The following is a 22526-nucleotide window of genomic DNA, read 5'->3' on the forward strand; positions in this document are numbered from 1 at the left end:
GATTTGATTTGATTTGAAATGAATTGGAAATAAATTATTGTGTATTGAAATTAATGATATAAAATTTTACATGTTGATATAATAATTTAATTTTTTATATACTACCGTTTTTCATGACTAAAATTCTTATTTTAAAAATTAATAGGATTTACAAATCAAATTCAATTTTTATTTTAAAATTAAATCAATTTGAATTCAATTGTATTTCAAATAAATCTTTAATTGATTTAACATGATTAAAAATAAAAATTCTCTTACAATGGTGAAGTATATATATTTAAAACTCGTTTTGAGAGGTGAGCCGCCATGATTAAATCATTAACCTAACATTTGATCCATCATCTTCCAATGGGTAGGGTGGATTTGCCTCTGGAATTGTTGGAATTAATTTTCCAAAGACTATGTTTGGATGATGCCATGAATTGTCGTGCCACATGCCGCTCTTGGCGAAAGGCCGCTGACGCTATATTTTCATCTCAGCTTCCATTAATGCTCTCTCTTTCAACAACGTGCTGTGGAAGCTTTGGAAGCTTATCCACCCCATGGAGCAACCATGATTCCACTGTGCTCACTGAAAAATGGCCGCAAGATATCGACCCTAGCTATAATAGGGTTTACTCGGTGCAAGGTTGGTTGGTGTTCAATTCATTTCATTATGAGTCGGTCAAGGGCCAAACTTTCTCTGAGCTTTTATTCTTCAACCCGTTTTCTCGAGCCAGATTCAAGCTTCCAAAACTGTTCTTGTTTTCTGGAAGGCGGCGTTATTATAAATTTCGTGTTGCATTCAATTCTGCACCACCGGGGTCTGAGGAGTTCGTTGTTGCTTTCTTGTTTATGTTTAGCAATCAAGATAAAGAGTACTACTTAATAGGACCAGAAGATTTGAAGCAAAGGCTAGCTTTTATCAAATTGAAGCAAGGATCATGGATTGAATCCATTGAAACCGATGAAATCTTTTATGATATTCAAGTTGATGACGATAATAAACTGTATGGTCTTACCTTCAAACATCAAACAAGCGTTGTGTTCGTGTTTATCCTGGGAGGTAATCATCGTGATAATCATGTCGTTGAACGATTGGTTATGCTAAATACCATAAAAAATATGGATCTTGTTGGAAGATTTATTTTTTCTCATGCATCCTTCAAACAAAGTCATCAGATGGTAATGGACACTAGCACTGGGGAGTTGTTGCTAGTTCGTCATTGGGGAGGTAGATGTTACGAAACTAAAGGGTTTAATGTTTTTAAGTTGGACAGAAGCAATCTTAAATGGTGTGAGATTTTTGATATTGGAGATCGTTTCTTGTTCTGGGATTTCACTAAGGTGAGTCTTGTGTCTGCTAAGGAACTCAGACTTGCAGAACAGTTTAAGAGGGGCAACTGCATATTTTTCTGCCATGCAAATATATATACTCGCTACAAGCAGACGCCATTTCGATTTAGTTTTAGGGTACATGATATGGGAGTCTTTTTTTTGGCTGATAGAACCATTAGCCATTTTTCAATTAGTTCTTTACCGATTTCACGTCAGAACATGTGGTTCAGTCCTGCTCCTTAATTATTTTGATAAGAAATTTAAGTTCTTGATTGCATTCTCTTATTATTCTTTTTATTTTCTTACGGGAAGAAATATATGTTACAATTTATTATCTTAATTTTAATGGTAAACAATTTATTAGCATGACGTTTATTTGATCTTGATTTATTCTTGGAAAATAGAAGATCAATAAATAAAATTAAGAATAAAATTTATTTATTATCTAAAAAAATATTGATAAAATTTTTTGTTGTAAAACACATTTTTTTTACTAAAGATCATAAAAAAAGATGCATTTTAATACTAGTACGATCATCTTGTGTCGAGATTAATTTTATTTTTTTTCATACTAGTATGATAGTTCACTTGTTATGATAGTTCACTTGTTACCATAAATTAAGGATAATACAATTTACAATTTAGGTACTTCGTCTTTCTAACATATTTTTATCATTGTTGTGGTAAGGACAATGTGACGCGGGAAACAAACTTGAAAAAATAACACAAAAAATAAGACAGTGTCATTGTTCTTGTGTAAACAAGATGTTTGATCATTTGTGTTAAGTTAATTTGATTGCTTTATAGATTCATAAATAAATTAAGATGAAAAAATAATTTTTAAATGAATAGGCAACGTGTATGAGTGGCAATTCTTAAATAAATATTAGAGTGCAGTAACTAACCCATTGGCCAACTAGCGAACCCCATCCACAAATCCATTAATAAAGATAACTATTATTCACTTGTAAAAATGAATAATTTTGTGTGTTTTGCTATCAAGAAAGAATGTTCAACAAAACAAAATAGGTGAAGAAAATGCTAGCTTTTATCAAATTCAAACAAAGGTTTATGAATTGAATCCATTCAAACTACTAAAATCTTTTATGATATTGCAGTTCATGATGATAATAATAAAATGTATGATTTATCTTCAAACATAAAACAAGTGTTGTGTTCGCGTTGGTCAACGATTAGTTATAATAAATATCATAAATCATATTGTTCATCATGAAGGAACAGTTTACCATAAAAGATACTATTGTTGAAATATTTATTCTTAGTAATTCATCCTTCAAACAGGAATCATTAGTCTGCTAAGTTCCTTATACTTACATACTATATAAATTTAATAAAGGCAATTATATCTTTTTCTGCCATGCAAATATTAATTGGCTATTTCTACAAGGATTTCAAAAATATGATAATTCTTTTTTTTTTTAACTTACAGAATTATTAGCCATTTTAAAATAAATTTTTCTTTGTCGTTCTCACTTCAGAATATGTGATTTACTCCTGCTCCTTAATTACTTTGATAAGAAATATATGTCACAATTTGTTATCGGATTTTAATTTTGATATATAATTTATTAGCATAATGTTTAATCGTTCTTTATTTATTCTTACCAAATAGAGGAATCGATAATTAAAATTAAGAAAATCTTTTACTCATAGCTCATCATAAAACGAAATGTATTTTAATATCATTTAAATAATATTGTTTGATTAAATATGATAAATTAACGTGTCAAATTAGTATGTTGTTAATAAAAATGAATTTAGAGACAAATGTAAAATATAATTATAAATTTAGAAATCAAATTTGAGTCAATTGAAATTTTATAAATTAATTTAAATTTAATATCAAATTTTAGCTAGGATCTAAATTAAAGATTAACTTGAACAAACTATTTTACTCGTACAAAGTCTCACAAAAGGTATGTTACACCTTGACTATTCAAATAATATTTATGGTGTGTTTAGTTTGTGTTTCAAAAAAAAAACAAAGAAAGACAAAACTCATTTAATTTTTCACAAACAAATACAAAAAGGATAAAAATTTGTGTCCAATCTTCAATGATAGAAGGGATACAAATTTTGTGATAGAGGTGTTTGTTCATTGTGAGGGAGAGACAAGGTTCAGAAGACTTTGTCAGTCTTTTCTCTATTCATACTCTTCAAATGTGTTGGAAGTAGAGGTAACTATTGCATTTTGCATATGTTTATGCTGTTATTAACAGCATCCAGTTTCTGATTTTTTTCACTGTTTGAAGATTTAATATCCAATGATCTTCTGGTTATCACTGTTGCACATAATGCTGTTATCTTTTGTTTTCTCCTTTATTTATATGCTATTTTTATTATGCAATTCTTGTATTTTCAATTTATTACTCAAGCTAATCTAGGATAGTGGTAATTATTATTAATTTTTTTTTATAATGAATGTGGTTTCAAATCTGACTCCTTTATATATCGAAATTGTGCATGAGTATGTTTAAAGTTGGTTGCTTCGAATTATCAAGCCACTCACGTGAATTTCATGACATAAATTTAGTCCATATAATTATTTTAATATACAACAATTATATTTATATGGAGTCAATGCTAAATCGAATTTAATTAGTTCGAGAGTCTATGAAAAAAAATTGCATTTTATAAAGTTTAAAAATTTTTATTATGTGATAGGTTAGTAAAAGAGTATATCACAAATTTTTATAGTGCTCATCATAACAATGTTTAATTTAAAATTGTTATTTAAATTTTAGTTGTATTGTTACAAAATCAATAATTACAATAAAAATTTTAAAAATTATAACAATATATAAATATAAAATGAATTGACTGATTTAAAAATAGGACAATTTAATAATATTGAAAGCCATTTAATTTAAAAACATAATTTAAAAAATAAATCCTTCGCATACTTACGTAATTATGAATTTATGATATAATAAATACTTTTCAAAAAGCTATTCTAATGCTTGACTTCTAAACACCGAATTATTTATTTAAATAGTTTAATTTTTATCTAACCTAATATAATAAAGTATGTTTAAACCTCCTTATTATTATTATTATTATTATTATTATTGTTGTTGTTGTTGTTGTTGTTGTAAATAATTTTATAAAATGTGAAAAATTTTTTAGAAGATTTTGAGAATACTATAAAAATTTGTAAGTCAATTTATGTAAATCAATTCAGGATATTTTTTATAATACTCATGGCATCTTTTAAAGAAGTTTTATAAAAAAAATTATTGTAATTATTTATTTTGTAATAAGTACAACTAAAATTTAAATAATTTTTAAATTAAACATTATTACGACGAGTACTATAAAAATTTCCAATATACTTTTTTACTAACCTATCACATAATAAAAATTTTTAAACTTTATAAAATAATTTTTTTTTCATAGACTTGTATTATTGAACTAATTGAATTCGATTTAGCATTGACTCCATATAGATATAATTGTTGTGTATTAAAATAATTGCATGGATTAAATTTATGTCATAGAATTCACGTGGGTGACTTGATAATTCGAAGCAGCCAACTTCGAACATTCTCATGCACAATTTCGAATTATATATATATAATTCGAAGGAGTCAGATTCGAACTACATCTTGAATTGCTTCCCTCGTAATTTGAATCAGTGTAATTCGAACTACTCTAAGTCAACTACATGTATAATTCGAATCTGACTGATTCGAACTACCTATGACTTGATGCGTACATAATTCGAATGGATCAAATTCGAATTATACTTTTCTATTAATTCGAATTACTCTTGGTTTCCTAGTTCGAATTAACTTGATTCGAATTACATAGAAATATGCTTTTTGATTGATCCTTGTCACGTTTTTTCCTTTGGTAAAATCCTATAATTTTTTCTACCATTTCGTTTAAAATTGTGATTTGTCCTTTTTTATTACTAATATTCTTATTTTTAATATTATATCTAAAATATAAAAATAATTGTTTACATTTTAACACATCAAATCATTTTGGTTCTAACCAAATTTTATTTTAAAAAAATTTAAATAATTTAAATTTAGTTATAATCTTAATTAACGGGATTTTCAAATCAAATCAATTTTTATTTTAAAATTAAATCAATTTGAATTCAATTGTTTAACATGATTAAAAATAAAAATTCTCTGGTGAAGTATATATTTAAAACTCGTTTTGAGAGGTGAGTCACCTTGATTAAATCATTAATCTAACATTTGATCCATCATATTCCGATGGGTTTGATGGATTTGTCTCTGGAATTGTTGGAATTAATTTTTCAAAGAATATCTTTGGATGATGCCATGAATTGTTGTGTCATATGCCGCTCTTGGCGAAAGGCTGCTGACGCCATATTTTCATCTCAGCTTCCATTGATGCTCTCTCTTTCAACAACGTGCCGTGGAAGCTTTGGAAGTTTATCCGCCCCATGGAGCAACCATGATTTTACTGTGCTCACTGAAAAATGGCCGCAAAAAATCGAGCGTACCTATAATAGGGTTTACTCGGTGCAAGGTTGGTTGGTGTTCAATATATTTCGTTATGAGTCGGTCAAGGGCCAAACTTTCTCTGAGCTTTTATTCTTCAACCCGTTTTCTCGAGCCAGATTTAAGCTTCCAAAACTGTTCTTGTTTTCTGGAGGGCCGTATTATTATCAAGTTAGTGTTGCATTCAATTCTGCACCACGGGGGTCTGAGGAGTTCGTTGTTGCTTTCTTGGTTGTGTTTTGCCATCAAGAAAAAGTGTACAACTTAATCGGACCAGAAGATACGAAGCAAAGGCTAGCTTTTATCAAATTGAAGCAAGGATCATGGATTGAACTTGATAATAAATTGTATGGTCTTACCTTCAAACATCAAACAAGCGTGGTGTTCGTGCTTACCCTGGGAGATAATTATCGTGATAATCATGTCGTTGAACGATTGGTTATGCTAAATACCATACAAGATATAGATGCTATTGGAAGATTTAATTTTTCTCATGCATTCTTCAAACGAAGCCATCGGATGGTAATGGACACTAGCACTGGGGAGCTGTTGCTAGTTCGTCATTTACGAATTAGATCTTACGACACAGAAGGGTTTAGTGTTTTTAAGTTGGACAGAAGCAATCTTAAATGGTGTGAGGTTTTTGACATTGGGGATCGATTCTTATTCTGGGATTACACCAAGATAAGTCTTGTGTCTTCTAAGGGGCTCAGACTTGCATAACAGTTTAAGAGGGGCAACTGCATATTTTTCTGCCATGCAAATAACATAGGAATCTTCTTCTTAGCTGATAAAACCATTAGCCATTTTTCAATTAGTTCTTTTTTGCCGATTTCACGTCGGAACATGTGGTTCAGTCCTGCTCCTTAATTATTTTGATAAAAAAATTTATGTTCTTGATTGCATTTTCTTATTATTCTTATTATTTTTTTTACGTGAAGAAATAAATGCTACAATTTGTTAGCTTAATTTTATTTTGGTAAACAATTTATTAGCATGACGATGTTTATTTGATCTTTAATTTATTCTTGGGAAATAGAAGATCAATAATTAAAATTAAAAATAAAATTTATTTATTGTCTAAAAAAATATTTGTAAAACTTTTTTTTGTAAAACACATGTGATTTACTCCTACTCCTTAATTACTTTGATAAGAAATATATGTCACAATTTGTTATTAGATAAGTTGAAGAAATATATGTCACGTACAATTTGTTATCGGATTTTAATTTTGATAAACAATTTATTAGCATAATGTTTAATTGATCTTGATTTATTCTCGCCAAATAGAGGGATCAATAATTAAAATTAAGAAAATCTTTTACTCATAGCTCATCGTAAAACGAAATGTATTTTAATATTATTAAAACAATATTGTTTGATTAAATATGACAAATTAATGTGTCAAATCAGTATGTTGTTAAAAAAGATAAATTTAGAGACTAATGTGAATTATAATTATAAATTTAGAAATCAAATTTGAGTCAATTAAAATTTTATAAATTAATTTAAATTCAATATCAAATTTTAGCTGGGATCTAAATTAAGGATTAACTTGAACAAAGTATTTTACTCATACAAAGGCTCACAAAAGATATGTTACACCTTGACTATTCAAATAGTATTTATAGTGTGTTTAGTTTGTGTTTTAAAAAAAAAAATAAAGAAAGACAAAACTCATTTAATTCATCACAGACAAATACAAAAGGATGAAAATTTGTGTCCAATCTTCAATGATAGAAGGGATACAAATTTTGTGATAGAGGTGTTTGTTCATTGTGAGGGAGAGACAAAGTTCAGAAGACTTTGTCAGCCTTTTTTCTATTCACTCTTCAAATGTGTTGGAATTAGAGGTAACTATTGCATTTTGCATATGTTCTTGCTGTTATTAACAGCATTCGGTTTTTGATTCTTTCCACTGTTTGAAGATTTAATATCCAATGATCTTCTGGCTATCACTGTTGCATATAATGTTGTTATCTTTTGTTTCCTCCTTTATTTTATATGCTATTTTTACTATGCAATTCTTGTATTTTCAATTTATTACTCAAGTTAATCCAGGAAAGTGATAAATTATTATTAAATTTTTTTTATAATGAATGTGTTTTTTAATTAGTTAGCTCCAGTTGGTTAAACGATTAGTTGGTTTGCTAGCAAAACGGCAAAATTTTACAAATAAAATTTTTTCAATGCATTATTACAGAAGCTTCTACAATTGAATTAAAGCTTTAAGATTTTCATATTCAAAGTTTGACCAATTTTTTCTAACTTACTATAGAATAGAATGGCCTCTCTATATGGCAAGAATATCACCGGGATAGGATATCATTGGCCAAAATATTTGAAGTAAGACAAAATTGAAAAATAAGATTGGGACTATACAGGATGAATTTAAATTTTTTTTTTTTAGAATTGATTTGATTTGATTTAAAATGAATTGGAAATAAATTATTGTGTGCTAGAATTAATGATATAAAATTTTACAAGTTGATATAATAATTTAATTTTTTATTTACTACCGTTTTTCATTACTAATATTCTTATTTTTAATATTAATATCTAAAATATAAAAATAATTTTTTATATTTTAACACACCAAATCATTTTAATTCTAACCAAATTTTATTTTTAAAAAAATTAAATTTACATCTTTAAATGATTTAACATGATTAAAAATAAAAATTCTCTTACAATGGTGAATGATATATTTAAATTTAATGTGTTGGATCAATTTGGTAAACTTTAAAACAAAAATAGTTTGATTATTCATATTTAAAAAAATTATTAAAATATTCTATTTTGATTTAATTATTAAAAGTCTCATGTCATTCAAAATTTAAAGAATATTATTTTAAAATTATTTCCTTTTTGTAAAATTATTTATTTCTTGTTATATTTCTAACAAATTTTTAAAATAATTTTATTTATAAATTTTATTTTAATATAAATGCATGGCCTAAATGCATTATATATTTTTATGTTAAAATTTTTTTGGTTATCCTTTTTTTTTTTTAATTCTGCCACTTTTTGATTATTGATTATTCAATATTTTTTTTATAAATCGTAATTATCTATCGTGCTACGCATTGCTATACTCTCCTACGGTCCTAACTCTACATTGATATTTGATACACTTTTTTTTTTTTGGTAATTTCTACATTGGAAAAATACACTATCTGCTGAGCTTAGTAGTAGTACCGTGATGAAAAATGCTAGAGGAGTTGAGTTCTATCACCCCGTTTCGTTAGGTTTCGTTGACGAAATCTTTGGACGTTAGGCCCGTTTGAATGTAAAGACATACTCTCTCTACATTCTATTTTTTTTTTTCGTTTTTCTTGCATCAAAATTCTTATATTGAGAGGTGAGTCGCCTTTGATTAAATCATTAACTTAACATTTGATCCATCATCTTCCGATAAATTGGATGGATTTGCTTTTGGAATTGTTCGAATTAATTTTCCAAAGGCTATATTTGGTTGATGTCATGAATTGTCGTGCCACATGTCGCTCTTGGCGAAATGTTGCTGAGGCCATATTTTCATCTCAACTCCCATTGATGCTCTCTCTTTCATTTGGGTCTTCCAACAACTTTGGAAGCTTATCAGCCCCATGGAGCAACCATGATTCCACTGTGCTCACTGAAAAATGGCCGCGAGAAATCGACAGTAGTAGCTATAATAAGGTTTTCTCGGTGCAAGGTTGGTTGGTGTTCAATAAATTTCATTATGAGTGGGTCAAGGGCCAAACTTTCTCTGAACTTTTATTCTTCAACTCGTTTTTTCGAGCCAGATTCAAGCTTCCAAAACTGTTCTTGTTTTCTGGAGGGTGGTGTCATTATTAAGTTCATGTTGCATTCAATTCTGCACCACCGGGGTCTGAAGAGTTCGTTGTTGCTTTCTTGGTTGTGTTTTGCAAAGTGTACAACTTAATCGGACCAGAACATACGAAGCAAAGGCTAGCTTTTATCAGATTCAAGCAAGGATCATGGATTGAATCCATTGAAACCGATGAATTATTTTATGATATTGAAGTTCATGACAATAATAAACTGTATGGTCTTACCTTCAAACATGGAACAAGCGTTGTATTCGTGTTTACCCTCAGAGATAATCATCGTGATGATCATGTCGTTGAACGGTTGGTTATGCTAAATACCATAGAAGACATTGTTTTTAGCAAACTTCTTCTTAGTGATGGATTCTTCAAACGATCTCATCAGATGGTAATGGACACTAGCACTGGGAAGCTGTTGCTAGTTCGTCATTTGCGAAGTAGATGTTTCGTCACAGAAGGGTTTAGTGTTTTTAAGTTGGACAGAAGAAATCTTAAATGGTGTGAGGTTTTTGATATTGGTGATCGTTTCTTATTCTGGGATTACACCAAGGTGAGTCTTGTGTCTGCTAAGGGGCTCAGACTTGCAGAACGGTTTAAAAGGGGCAACTGCATATTTTTCTGCCATGCAAATACTCCTCTCTGCCATCAGCCGCCATATCGATTTAATGGATTTAAAGAATATGATATATGAGTCTTCTTCTTGGCTGATAGAACCATTAGTCATTTTCTAATTAGTTCTTCTTTGCCAATTTCACGTTGGAACATGTGGTTCAGTCCTGCTCCTTAATTATTTTGATAAGAAATTTAAGTTTTTGATTGCATCTTATTATTCTTGTTATTTTATTACGTGAAGAAATAAATGTTACAATTTGTTATCTTAATTTTAATTTGGTAAACAATTTATTAGCATGATATTTATTTGATCTTGATTTATTCTTAAAAAATAGAAGATTAATAATTGAAATTAAGAAAAGAATTTATTTATTGTCTAAAAAAATATTGATAAAACTTTTTGTTGTAAAACACATCTTTTTTTTTTTTTACTAAAGATCATAAAAACAAGATGCATTTTAATACTAGTATGATTATCTTGTGTCTAGATTAATTTTATTTTATTTTCATACTAGTATGATAGTTCACTTGTTACCATAAATTAAGGATAATACAATTTACAATTTAAGTACTTCTTTCTAACATATTTTTACCATTGTTGTAGCAAGGACAATGTGATGTGGGAAACAAATTTGAAACAAAACAAAAAATAGGACAGTGTCATTGTTCTTGTGTAAACAAGATGTTTGATCATTTGTGTCAAGTTAATTTGATTGCTTTATAAATTTATAGATAAACCAAGGTGAAAAATGATTTTTAAATGAATAGGCAAGGTGTATGTGTAGATATTTTTTTTAGATTTATATGGATAATAAGGATCAAGGTAATTTTAAATGATAATATAATGTATAAAATTCAATTTAGATTGGCTCAGTGGTTCAATTCACTCGTTTAAATAAATGTTGGAGATTGAATTTTGCAATGTACATGCAGTAACCCACCCATTGGCCAACGAACGGAGCCACCCACAAGTCCATTAATAGAGATAACTACTATTTACTTATAAAAATGAACCAATTTTGTGTGTTTAACTATCAAGAAAAAGTGTTCATCAAAACAAAATAAGTGAAAAAGAAAAGGCTAGCTTTTATCAAATTCAAACAAAAGTTTATGGATTGAATCCATTAAAACTACTGAAATCTTTTATGATATTGTAGTTCATGATGATAATAATAAAATGTATGATTTAATTTTATCTTCAAACATAAAATAAGTGTTGTGTTCATGTCCGTCAACGATTAGTTATAGTCAATACCATGAAACATATGGTTCATGAAGGAACAGTTTACCATAAAAGATAGTGTTGTTGAAATATTTATTCTTAGTGATTCATCCTTCAAATAGGAACTATTAGTCTGCTAAGTGCCTCAGACTTACATACTATATAAATTTAATAAAGGCAATTGCATTTTTTTCTGCCATGCAAATATTCATTGGCTATTTCTACAAGGATTTCAATAACAATTCTACTAAGGAACCAAGAGGGGGTTCAGCCAACTCTTATCAGCTTTTTAATGGGTTAGACTTCGAAACTCATCTTAATAAAAATAAGTTAATATATATGGATGTTTATTCTGCTAAGTGTCGGAATGTTTTTTTTTCATACCGAATGGATGTTCTTTTATATATTTTTTGAATTTTTTTATATTACAAATGTGAAAATCTCTATTTCTTTAAGAATTTCATATTTTTTTAAAATTTTATAGATATCTAATTTTTTTTGTCAAAATATAATTAAATATTTCTTTTATTAAGTATTAGGATATTTTTTTCCTATTAAATGAATATTTTTTTTATATTTCTGTAATTTGTTCGGAAGCAACAGTTTTTGTTTCTTTGTAACTACTAGGCATCATTGCAGCTGGCGATTGTGATACAGGTCAAGAGGGAACTGCTGAAGTGATATTTTGTAAAACACGGGGTTTGGACTCTAAAACTTGTGTGGATGCTTGGAGGCTACCAGCCCATTTAAATGCCTGCTCTGAACCCTGTTTGAGTTCAACGGGAAATTCAGAATTTCTGTTGTATGTGTATTTTGTAGAAAAAGACCAAAGTCAGATAGCATGGTCAATAGTATGTCAGATTAACTATTAATCCAATACCTAGAGGGAAAAAAAAGATAAACAATTAATCCCAATTCACCTTTCATTTTAGTTGCAGGGAAAGTAATTGAAGGTGTTCCCGCATCTGATTTTTGAGAAGCAGATTCTGTCATCATAGAAGTTTGAACCTTTTTTTTCTTCAATAAAGAGAATGATCCATTCGATTTTGGTTTTTGCATAGAGAGAGAGAGGTCTATATGTATGGTTGTTGGAGAAGAGTAAGTTAATGCGAGAGAGAAGAGGAAAGTTTTTATACGTTTTAATTAGGTTTATTTGTTTTAATTAGATTTATTTAATCAATTTTAATTTTTTTAAATTTTAAATTTAAAAAATTTTAAATTAATTATTAATATAATTATAATTAATTAAGTTGTTTCATTCTTGACTGATTAGGAGTTGGCTGGTTCATATACTTTTCCTTTCAAAAATATGATAATTCTTTTTTTAGTTGACAGAATTATTAGCCATTTTAAAATCAATTCTTCTTTGTCGTTCTCACTTCAGAACATGTCGGTTTACTCCTACTCTTTAATTACTTTGATAAGAAATATATGTCACAATTTGTCAAATAAGTTGAAAAAATATGTCACGTACAATTTGTTGTCTGATTTTAATTTTGATATACAATTTATTAGCATAATGTTTATTTGATCTTGATTTTTTCTTGCCAAATAGAGGGATCAATAATTAAAATTAAAAAAATATTTTACTCATAGCTCACCGTGAAACGAAATGTATTTTAATATCATTAAAACAATATTGTTTAATCAAATGTGATAAATTAATGTATCAAATCAGTATATTATTAATAAAGATGAATTCAGAGGCTAATGTGAATTATAATCATAAATTTAGAAATCAAATTTGAGTCAATTGAAATTTTATGAATTAATTTAAATTTAACATCAAATTTTAGGATCTAAATTAAGGATTAACTTGAACAAACTATTCTACTCATACAAAGTCTCACAAAAAGTATGTTACACCTTGACTATTCAAATAGTATTTATGGTGTGTTTAGTTTGTGTTTAAAAAAAAACAAAAAAAGACAAAACTCATTTAATTCTTCACAGACAAATATAAAAGGATAAAAATTTGTGTCCAATCTTCAATGATAGAAGGGATACAAATTTTGTGATAGAGGTGTTTGTTCATTGTGAGGGAGAGACAAGGTTCAGAAGACTTTGTCAGTCTTTTCTCTATTCATACTCTTCAAATGTGTTGGAAGTAGAGGTAACTATTGCATTTTGCATATGTTTATGCTGTTATTAACAGCATCCAGTTTCTGATTCTTTCCACTATTTGAAGATTTAATATCCAATGATCTTCTGGCTATCACTGTTGCACATAATGCTATTATCTTTTGTTTCCTCCTTTATTTTATATGGTATTTTTACTATATAATTCTTGTATTTTCAATTTATTACTCAAGCTAATCTAGGATAGTGGTAATTATTATTAAATTTTTTTTATAATGAATGTGTTTTTTAATTAGTTAGCTACAGTTGGTTAAACTTTTAGTTGGTTTGCTAGTAAAACGGCAAAATTTTACAAATAGAATTTTTTTAATGCATTATTATAGAAGCTTCTATAAAACCGGCATATTTGTAGTTTATCAGAGAGGGTAATATTGGAAGCTATAGAATAGACTACATATATATCGGTTTTGTAGAAGCTTCTATAATAATGCATTGAAAAAATTCTACAATCCTATAAATTTTTTGAAATAAGGATATCAAGGTAGTTACAATTGAATTAAAGCTTTAAGATTTTCATATTCAAAGTTTGACCAATTTTTTTTCACTTACTATAGAATAGAACGACCTCTCTATATGGCAAGTATATCACGAGGATAGAATATCATTGACCAAAATATTTAAAGTAAGATAAAATTGAAAAATAAGATTGGGACTATACAGGATGAATTTGAATTTTTTTTTTAGAATTGATTTGATTTGATTTAAAGTGAATTGAAAATAAATTATTGTGTGCTAGAATTAATGATATAAATTAAAATTTTACAAGTTGATATAATAATTTAATTTTTTATTTACTACCGTTTTTCATTACTAATATTCTTATTTTTAATATTAATATCTAAAATATAAAAATAATTATTTACAGATCTAAATGATTATTCAATTATAATCTTAATTTTTATTTGTTTTTTGGTTGTGAATTTACTTGGCAGGTGTGGTGTACTTGGCTGACGTGTGCAAATAGAGCGTGGGCTATCCCAAAGACGGTCAAAGAACAGTTTGAAAGTTGGATTGAAGTGCCTGGAAGTAGCTCTGAAAAGAAGAAGTGGTGGTTGATAGGTTCTTTCACTTCTTTGCTGTTCTGAAACATTTGGCTACAACGAAATAGTAGAATTTTCCAGAGAACTGAGACAGGTGTTGATGGCATCAAGAATATGTCGTTTACGAGCTATAGGAAATGGTGTGGTGTTGATCCGTTTGGTTGTTGATGGCAATGCCGGAGATGACAACGGATTATACCTATATCTTTAATTTAGTTTCACTGTTGCTTTTTTGTTACAATTTGCTCCACTTAGTGTGTTAAGTTTTTTCTCTTAAAAAAAATAAAAATAAAAATTCTCTTACAATGGTGAATTATATATTTAAATTTAATGTGTTGGATCAATTTGGTAAACTTTAAAACAAAAATAGTTTGATTATTTATATTTAAAAAAATTATTAAAATGTTCTATTTTAATTTAATTATTAAAAATCTCATGTCATTCAAAATTTAAAGAATATTATTTTAAAATTATTTCTTTTTGTAAAATTATTTATTTCTTGTCATGTTTCTAACAAACTTTTAAAATAATTTTATTTATAAATTTTATTTTAATATAAATGCATGGCCTAAATGCATTATATATTTTTTATGTTAAAATTTTTTTTGTTAGCCTAATTTTTTGTAAAACTCTGCTATTGTGAGTTTCCACTTTTTGATTATTGATTATTCAATATTTTTTTTATAAATCGTAATTATCTATCGTGCTACGCATTGCTATACTCTCCTACGGTCATACCTCCACATTGATACACTTTTTTTTTTTGGTAATTTCTACATTAATACACTGTCTGCTGAGCTTAGTAGTAGTACCGTGATGAATAATGCTAGAGGAGTTGAGGAATTCTATCACCCCGTTTCGTTTGGTTTCGTTGACGAAATCTTTGGACGTTAGGCCCGTTTGAATGAAAAGACATACTCTCTCTACATTCTATTTTTTTTCCGTTTTTCTTGGGTCAAAATTCTTATATTGAGAGGTGAGTCACCTTGATTAAATTATTAACCTAATATTTGATTCATCATCTTCCGATGGGTTGGATGCATTTGCTTCTGGAATTGTTAGAATTAATTTTTCAAGAGCTATCTTTAAACGATGTCATGAATTGTCGTGCCACATGCCGTTCTTGGCGAAAGGCCGCTGACGCCATATTTTCCTCTCAACTTCCATTAATGCTCTCTCTTTCATTTGGGTATCCCAACGACTTGGGAAGCTTATCTGCCCCATGGAGCAACCATGATGATTCCACTGTGCTCACTGAAAAATGGCCGCAAGAAATCGACAATTACTATAATAGCATTTACTCAGTGCAAGGTTGGTTGGTGTTCAATATATTTCATTATGAGTCGGTCAAGGGCCAAACTTTATTCTCTGAGCTTTCATTCTTCAACCCGTTTTCTCGAGCCAGATTCAAGCTTCCAAAACTGTTCTTGTATTCTGGAGGGCGGTGTTATTATCAACTTCGTGTTGCATTCAATTCTGCACCACCGGGGTCTGAGGAGTTCGTTGTTGCTTTCTTGGTTGTGTTTAGCTATCAAGAAAAAGTGCACAACTTAACCGGATCTGAAGATACGAAGCAAAAGCTAGCTTTTATCAGATTCAAGCAAGGATCATGGATTGAATCCATTGAAACCGATGAATTATTTTATGATATTGAAGTTCATGACAATAATAAACTATATGGTCTTACATTCAAACATGGAACAAGCGTTGTGTTCGTGTTTACCTTGGGAGATAATCATCGTGATGATCATATCGTTGAACGGTTGGTTATGCTAAAAACCATAGAAGGCATTGTTTTTAGCGAACTTCGCGTTAGTGATGGACACTAGGACTGGGGAGTTGTTGCTAGTTTGTCACGAGGGAAATATACGTTTCGACTCAATAGTTTACCACTCATCACTTCGTACAAAAGGGTTTAGTGTTTTTAAGTTGGACAGAAGCAATCTTAAATGGTGTGAAATTTTTGATATTGGTGATCGTTTCTTGTTCTGGAATTTCGCCCAGGTAAGTTTTGTGTCTGCTAAGGGACTCAGAATTGAAGAACGGTTTAAGAGGGGCAATTGCATCTTTTTTTGCCATGCAAATATTTACGGGCTATATCAATTTAGTGAATTAAAAAAATATGATATAGGAGTCTTCTTTTTGGCTGATAGAACCATTAGCCATTTTCTAACTAGTTGTTTGCCGAATACACATTGGAACATGTGGTTCAGTCCTGCTCCTTAATTATTTTGATAAGAAATTAAAGTTTTTTATTGCATTCTCTGATTATTTTTGTTATTTTATTACGTGAAGAAATTTATGTTACTATTTGTTATCTAATCTTAATTTTAATTTGATAAACAATTTATTATTATGATGTTCATTTGATCTTGATTTAATCTTGGGAAATAGAAGATCAATAATTAAAATTAAGAGAAAAAATTACTTATTGGTTAAAAAAATATTGATAAAACTTTTTGTTGTAAATCACATCTTTTTTTATCGAAGATCATCAAAACAAGATACATTTTAATACCATTCAAATAACATTGATTTATCAGATGTGATGAATTAATGTGCTAAATTAGTATGTTAGTATTGCAGCCCATCGATTTAATCTATCTGTCGAAAATGTCTACAATTTTTAAAAATAATCAATCATTGTATTTTCTATTATATAAAATTGGTTAAAAATGGGCTTACCAGCCAGTAAAAAGGGGAACCGAAGACCCTGATTTTTATGTTGAGTAAAACTTGATTTTTATGACCTTCATTTTGCGTGTCCAACCCAATAGCCCTTCTCAGAGAATGATGATGGTGATTTTGAGCTGGTCCTTATAGAAGGCTGGGAACAAGTTCATCTTTGATAATGTATCAACTAGTGTTGAAGAGATAATGACGTCGATTTTGAAGTTGTAGAAAGAGTTTCAACAAATTCTCACTTTCTAATTGATGAGCAATTTATCTTTTATTTCTCTTATTAGAATATTATATGATGTTACCTCTATATGATGTTACCTCTAGAGTGTTGGGAGTTTCCGATTTCTTTTATTTATCCCATATATGGACACTTATATGTTTATTTTATTTCATGAATGGAATTATTCTGACTTTGAAAAAAATGAAAATGAGTTGAAAGACTACCGCAAATAAACGTCAAATTTAAGTTAAAATTTTATGAGTTAATTTGACTTCGACTTTAAATTTAGGAATCTAAATTAAGTATTAATTTGGACAATTTATTTTTAATTGCATAAAATCTCACAAAAGTATATTACATCTTGATTATTAAAGTAGTGTTTAGTTTTTATTTTAAGAGAAATCTATAAAGACCCAATCATTTAATTCTTCATATACAAATACAAAAGGATAAAAATTTGTGTCCAAAGGACAAAGGGATACAAATTTTGTGTTAAATATAGAAGAAGAACAAAAGAGACATTGACATAGGGGGTTTGATGGTGATGGGTTGGAAATTAAGCGTGAAATAAGCAAGGTTAAAATTAGTAATTTTGAATTTTTGAAATTTTTTATTTAAATTTTGATTAATTTTGTCAACCAAAATTCTTTTTATGAGTATAAAGTTATTTTTTTTAATAAATTTTCATTGTTTTGAATCTTTATGATAAATATGATAATTTATTCTTAATAAAAATAAATACTTAATAAAATATTTTGAATTAATATATTTTTACTCTTTTAATATTTCACAATTTTTTGGTTAGAATAATTTAAAATAACAATATAAAAAAATCACTATTCATTGAATTAAAAAGAGAGAGAATAATAAAATGATTAAATTGCTATAATTTGTTGGGAGGTAAAAAGGAGAGTTGAAATGCCATAAAAGTCCCTTTCCCTCTCCAAAGCTTAACAAGTAACATCCCTGTTCAATCAGAGGTCGGTGACGCGCCTCTGAAACAATTAAAACGAATCTCCATTCTGCGTTTCAAGTGAGAAGAGAAAGAGTTAGAAGAAGAGGCTCCATAACCATAAACCCTAGAAATTCAAAAATTTCTCAAATTCAACGCGCATGATCCCACTCTCGAACCCTAATCCCCAACGCTGAAGCTGCCAAATGGGTCGACCCGAACCATGCGTCCTCTTCGCTCAGACCTTCGTTCACCCTCAGCTCGATGAGTACGTCGACGAGGTAAAATGCCCACATTCTGCTCAGTCCATATTGTTTGTTTTCAATTGCAGTGTTAAGGTGAAAATTTTTAATGAAAAATTGGTAAAGCTTGGAGCTTGGTTTGGTGGTAGTTACTTACTGCTCTTCAATTTCAAGCTGTAGCTACAATGAACTTCGAGATGAGTGTTTACTAGGTAAAATTTTTTATGGGTTTCAATAAAAATTGTTCCTTGCAGGTGATTTTCTCAGAGCCCATTGTCATCACTGCTTGTGAGTTCCTAGAACAGAGTGCTTCATCAGTTGCCCAATCAGTAGCACTTGTTGGGTATGTGTTTCCCCTTTTTTTTGGTGCATTTGCTTTCGTTTAGTTGCTTGAAGTGATTTGAAGACTACTATATATACGTGCTTGATGATTCTCAGATCATTATTTAAAACGTGAAAAGTTTTTGAATAGTATCTTTTAGGCACTAAAATGGTTGTTTAACGATATGTGAACTTCTTGTAACCTCCACTACATTAGACATGTCAGATAATGATTTGCATTCTTATAACATGTTAAGCATAGTAACAATTAATCTGAAGATGAAAATTTAACATTGATTGTGGATGCCTGTTCATGCCTTGCACTTCTCTAATGTAGTGAAAGTGTTTGTTTATTTGGTTAGTCCCAAGGGTTGGTTGTATTTATGATTTTTTATGACGTAGATTAATAGATTTTGAAATCAATTACTAAGTGCTGGCAATATCATATCTTTCTTATACCAGAGCCACTTTACCTCCATCGTTTGCGATAGAGGTGTTTGTTCACTGTGAGGGAGAGACAAGGTTCAGAAGACTTTGTCAGCCTTTTCTCTATTCACACTCTTCATCAAATGTGTTGGAAGTAGAGGTAATTACTGCATTTTACATATGTTCTTGCTGTTATTAACAATATCCAGTTTCTGATTCCTCCGACTGTTTGAAGATTTAATATTCAATAAGCTTTTGGCTATCTCTGTTGCACATAATGCTGTTATCTCTTGTTTCCTCTCTCCTTTATTTTATATGCTATTTTCACTATGCAATTCTTATATTTTTGATTTACTATTTACAAGTAGATATTAAAAAACATAGTAGCTCCCAATATTGCACTCCGAGATAAACTTCTAGCTCAAAATTATTTTCTATGGTCTAAAGAGAGCTAAAAAAATCTAAGAAAATATTTGGAGAATCATGGGTTTGACCTATGGACGTGCATTAATTTCCAGCTTTGCACTCACTGGGTAAATTAGTGGTTTTGGCTTGCATAAGGAATCTAATAATTCTATGCCAGTCCTTAGTTTTGTTGTGGTGCTTTGGTATATTTGGTTGGAAGTAATTCTAGGGTTTTTAATTATGCCTTTCCTACTATTGATTTTGTATAGGATAGGTTACTGTTTCCATTTGATGCTCAACACGTGTTTCATTTAATGGTATTCCTTTATTGACGTTCATATGTAATAGGGATTGACATTCATTTTTATACAGTTAATACTTTAGGTTTTAACTATGTCTTATGTATCTATTTAATGATGACTGATCCTCGTTTCCACATTATCCTCTCTTTATATATATATTTTAGAAAAAGGAAGATGAACAATACAAAAAATATATATATTTATTTATTTTAGAGAAAGAAGAAGAAGAAAACAAAGTAAAAAAAAAAAGAACTAGGAAAAGAAGACAAAGAAAGAAAGCTAACAAAATATTCAACACATAAGTTTTACTGATTAATATTAATGTACAAATTTGATTATTGATTTAAGATTTGGTAATCATGGCTAACTTGTTTTCTTTTGATATATGTATATGCATAATCAGTGGTTTTCTTTAACTTTTGAATATTTTATACTGATGAATTGATCTCCTGATACTTGTTAGTGATTTGCCCAAGCTTGCAATCTTGCAGCATAATTGTTTTTCTATTGAAAACATTTATGCTGAAATTACCGCTTCATTACTGTTTTCTTTTGCTCAGGCTGTTGTTACTAGTCATCTAGTTGTTAGGGGTAGCTACCGCAGTTTGAGCTTGGTTATATATGGTAACACAGCTGAGGACCTGGGCCAGTTTAACATTGAGTTTGGTGACAATGCATTGACTGATCTGGCTGATTCTGAGGAGGGAAAGCTTGAAGACCTTCCAGTTGCATTACATCCTACTAATTTTACTATTGAAGATTCAAGTTCTTTGAATGTATTGTCCATCCCAGTTCCCGCAGCAGATATTTCTGTTGAAGTCAAACTGTTTCTACAGTTGATGTTAAAGATTTTAGAGTTTTCTGAGCTTGGGGATGCTGGACATAAGGTTGTAAGTACTGTAGTATCAGCAATCGCTTCTTACATTTCTAGTGACATATGTGAATCAATCAGTGGGAGATATCAGACACGAAATAGACCTGATAAGTTTGAAGAGTTGCACGGTGTTGTCAATGAGGCAAGAAAAGAACTTCTTGAGGTTTATAAGGTTCTTCAGCAAAAAATAGGGAGTGAATCTTCCGAATATTCAGCAGAGGGCAATGACCTTGAAATGGGAACTGAAATTTCGGATTCCAAAGTGTTGGTAGATATGTTTAATCATTACTTTCAGTTTAAAAGGCAATCTTTGCTTACGGGAGATCACTTTGTATCTCGGGTGACGTACCATTTTCTTCTCACATTCTAAGACAAAAAGAAATCCTTTTCACTCATGTTATTTTTCTTCCGCTCTCCTTGCATACCTTCTTTATTTATTCCTGGAATCTTATTTTTCCATATACTTTACTGCAGAGTGAGCATACCCTGTTAGGATTGAGCATGGCTCATTTGCTATGCTCTGGTAGGGAGAGCTGCTTTCATTTTGTTAATAGTGGGGGAATGGAGCAGCTTGCAAAATTTTTCTCTAAGGATGGGCAAAACTCTACTACTATCATGCTCCTGCTTCTTGGTGTTGTGGAGCGGGCCACTAGGTTTTCAGTTGGATGTGAAGGTTTCTTAGGTTGGTGGCCTCGGGAAGATGAAAATATTCCGTCTGGAACCAGTGAAGGTTATAGCCAATTGTTGAAGTTGATACTGTCGAAACCTCGTCATGATGTTGCTTCTCTTGCGACCTATTTGCTTCATCGCTTACGCTTTTATGAAGTTACTTCAAGATACGAGGTATTGCTTTCTCTGTATGTGCTTGGTCTGGAAACTTTTAGTTTTTGTCTTTTGTTTTTGCGTTTCAGAACTTCATTATTATCATGTGGTAATTTGATCTTCGCCAGTCTGCAGTTCTGTCTGTGCTGGAAAACATCAGTACGGCTGGTAGGGTTACAGATGTTACATTGAATATGCTCACCTCTGCTGAAATTTTCCTCAGAAAGCTCCTGGTCAGTTTAATTCAATTGATTGTGGTATTTGTAGCATTCTAAATGAATAGTGCACAGGATTTTGTTTTACTTCTTCCTTGCAACTTAGACAGCTTTATTCTTTGAGCAATAATCTGCATCTTGAAATAAAATTCCTTGTTAATATTTATTGACAAGTACCAATACAGAAATTGATAAATTCACGTGGTCCAATTGAAGATCCTTCTCCACTGGCCTGTGCAAGCAGATCAATGATTTTTGGTCAAACAGATGGATTACTATCATATAAAACAACTTCTGCCTTGATCAACTCTTCAAGTTGTTGCTTTGCAGATTGGGATATTGACTCGCATTTATTGGGACTTTTGAAGGTATTCCGCTTAACTTTGACGAGAAGCTGCCGAAA

The 22526-nt window shown here is 29.8% G+C and overlaps 1 protein-coding gene across 5 annotated transcripts in view; it reads left to right on the forward strand.

Annotated features, from left to right (window-relative positions):
- Nucleotides 1-3500: 3500 nt before the first annotated feature.
- The window catches only part of LOC107476143 (protein virilizer homolog), a 28539-nt gene continuing 9513 nt past the window's right edge, over nucleotides 3501-22526 (forward strand). For 2 of the 5 annotated variants that reach the window (XM_016095886.3, XM_052257870.1), the window contains exons 1-7: nucleotides 18509-18797; nucleotides 19013-19101; nucleotides 19542-19665; nucleotides 20773-21426; nucleotides 21561-21929; nucleotides 22037-22141; nucleotides 22309-22491. In XM_016095886.3, coding sequence (XP_015951372.1) covers nucleotides 18723-18797; nucleotides 19013-19101; nucleotides 19542-19665; nucleotides 20773-21426; nucleotides 21561-21929; nucleotides 22037-22141; nucleotides 22309-22491 — 1599 coding nt within the window. In that variant the 5' untranslated portion in view covers nucleotides 18509-18722. Of the gene's footprint in view, nucleotides 3516-13581; nucleotides 13597-18508; nucleotides 18798-19012; nucleotides 19102-19541; nucleotides 19666-20772; nucleotides 21427-21560; nucleotides 21930-22036; nucleotides 22142-22308; nucleotides 22492-22526 lie in introns of those variants that run through there. The other 3 variants (XM_052257872.1, XM_052257873.1, XM_021136164.2) reach the window with 3 other exon arrangements.

The sequence above is a fragment of the Arachis duranensis genome, chromosome 2 (genome assembly GCF_000817695.3).
Source record: "Arachis duranensis cultivar V14167 chromosome 2, aradu.V14167.gnm2.J7QH, whole genome shotgun sequence".
Lineage (NCBI taxonomy): Eukaryota > Viridiplantae > Streptophyta > Magnoliopsida > Fabales > Fabaceae > Arachis > Arachis duranensis.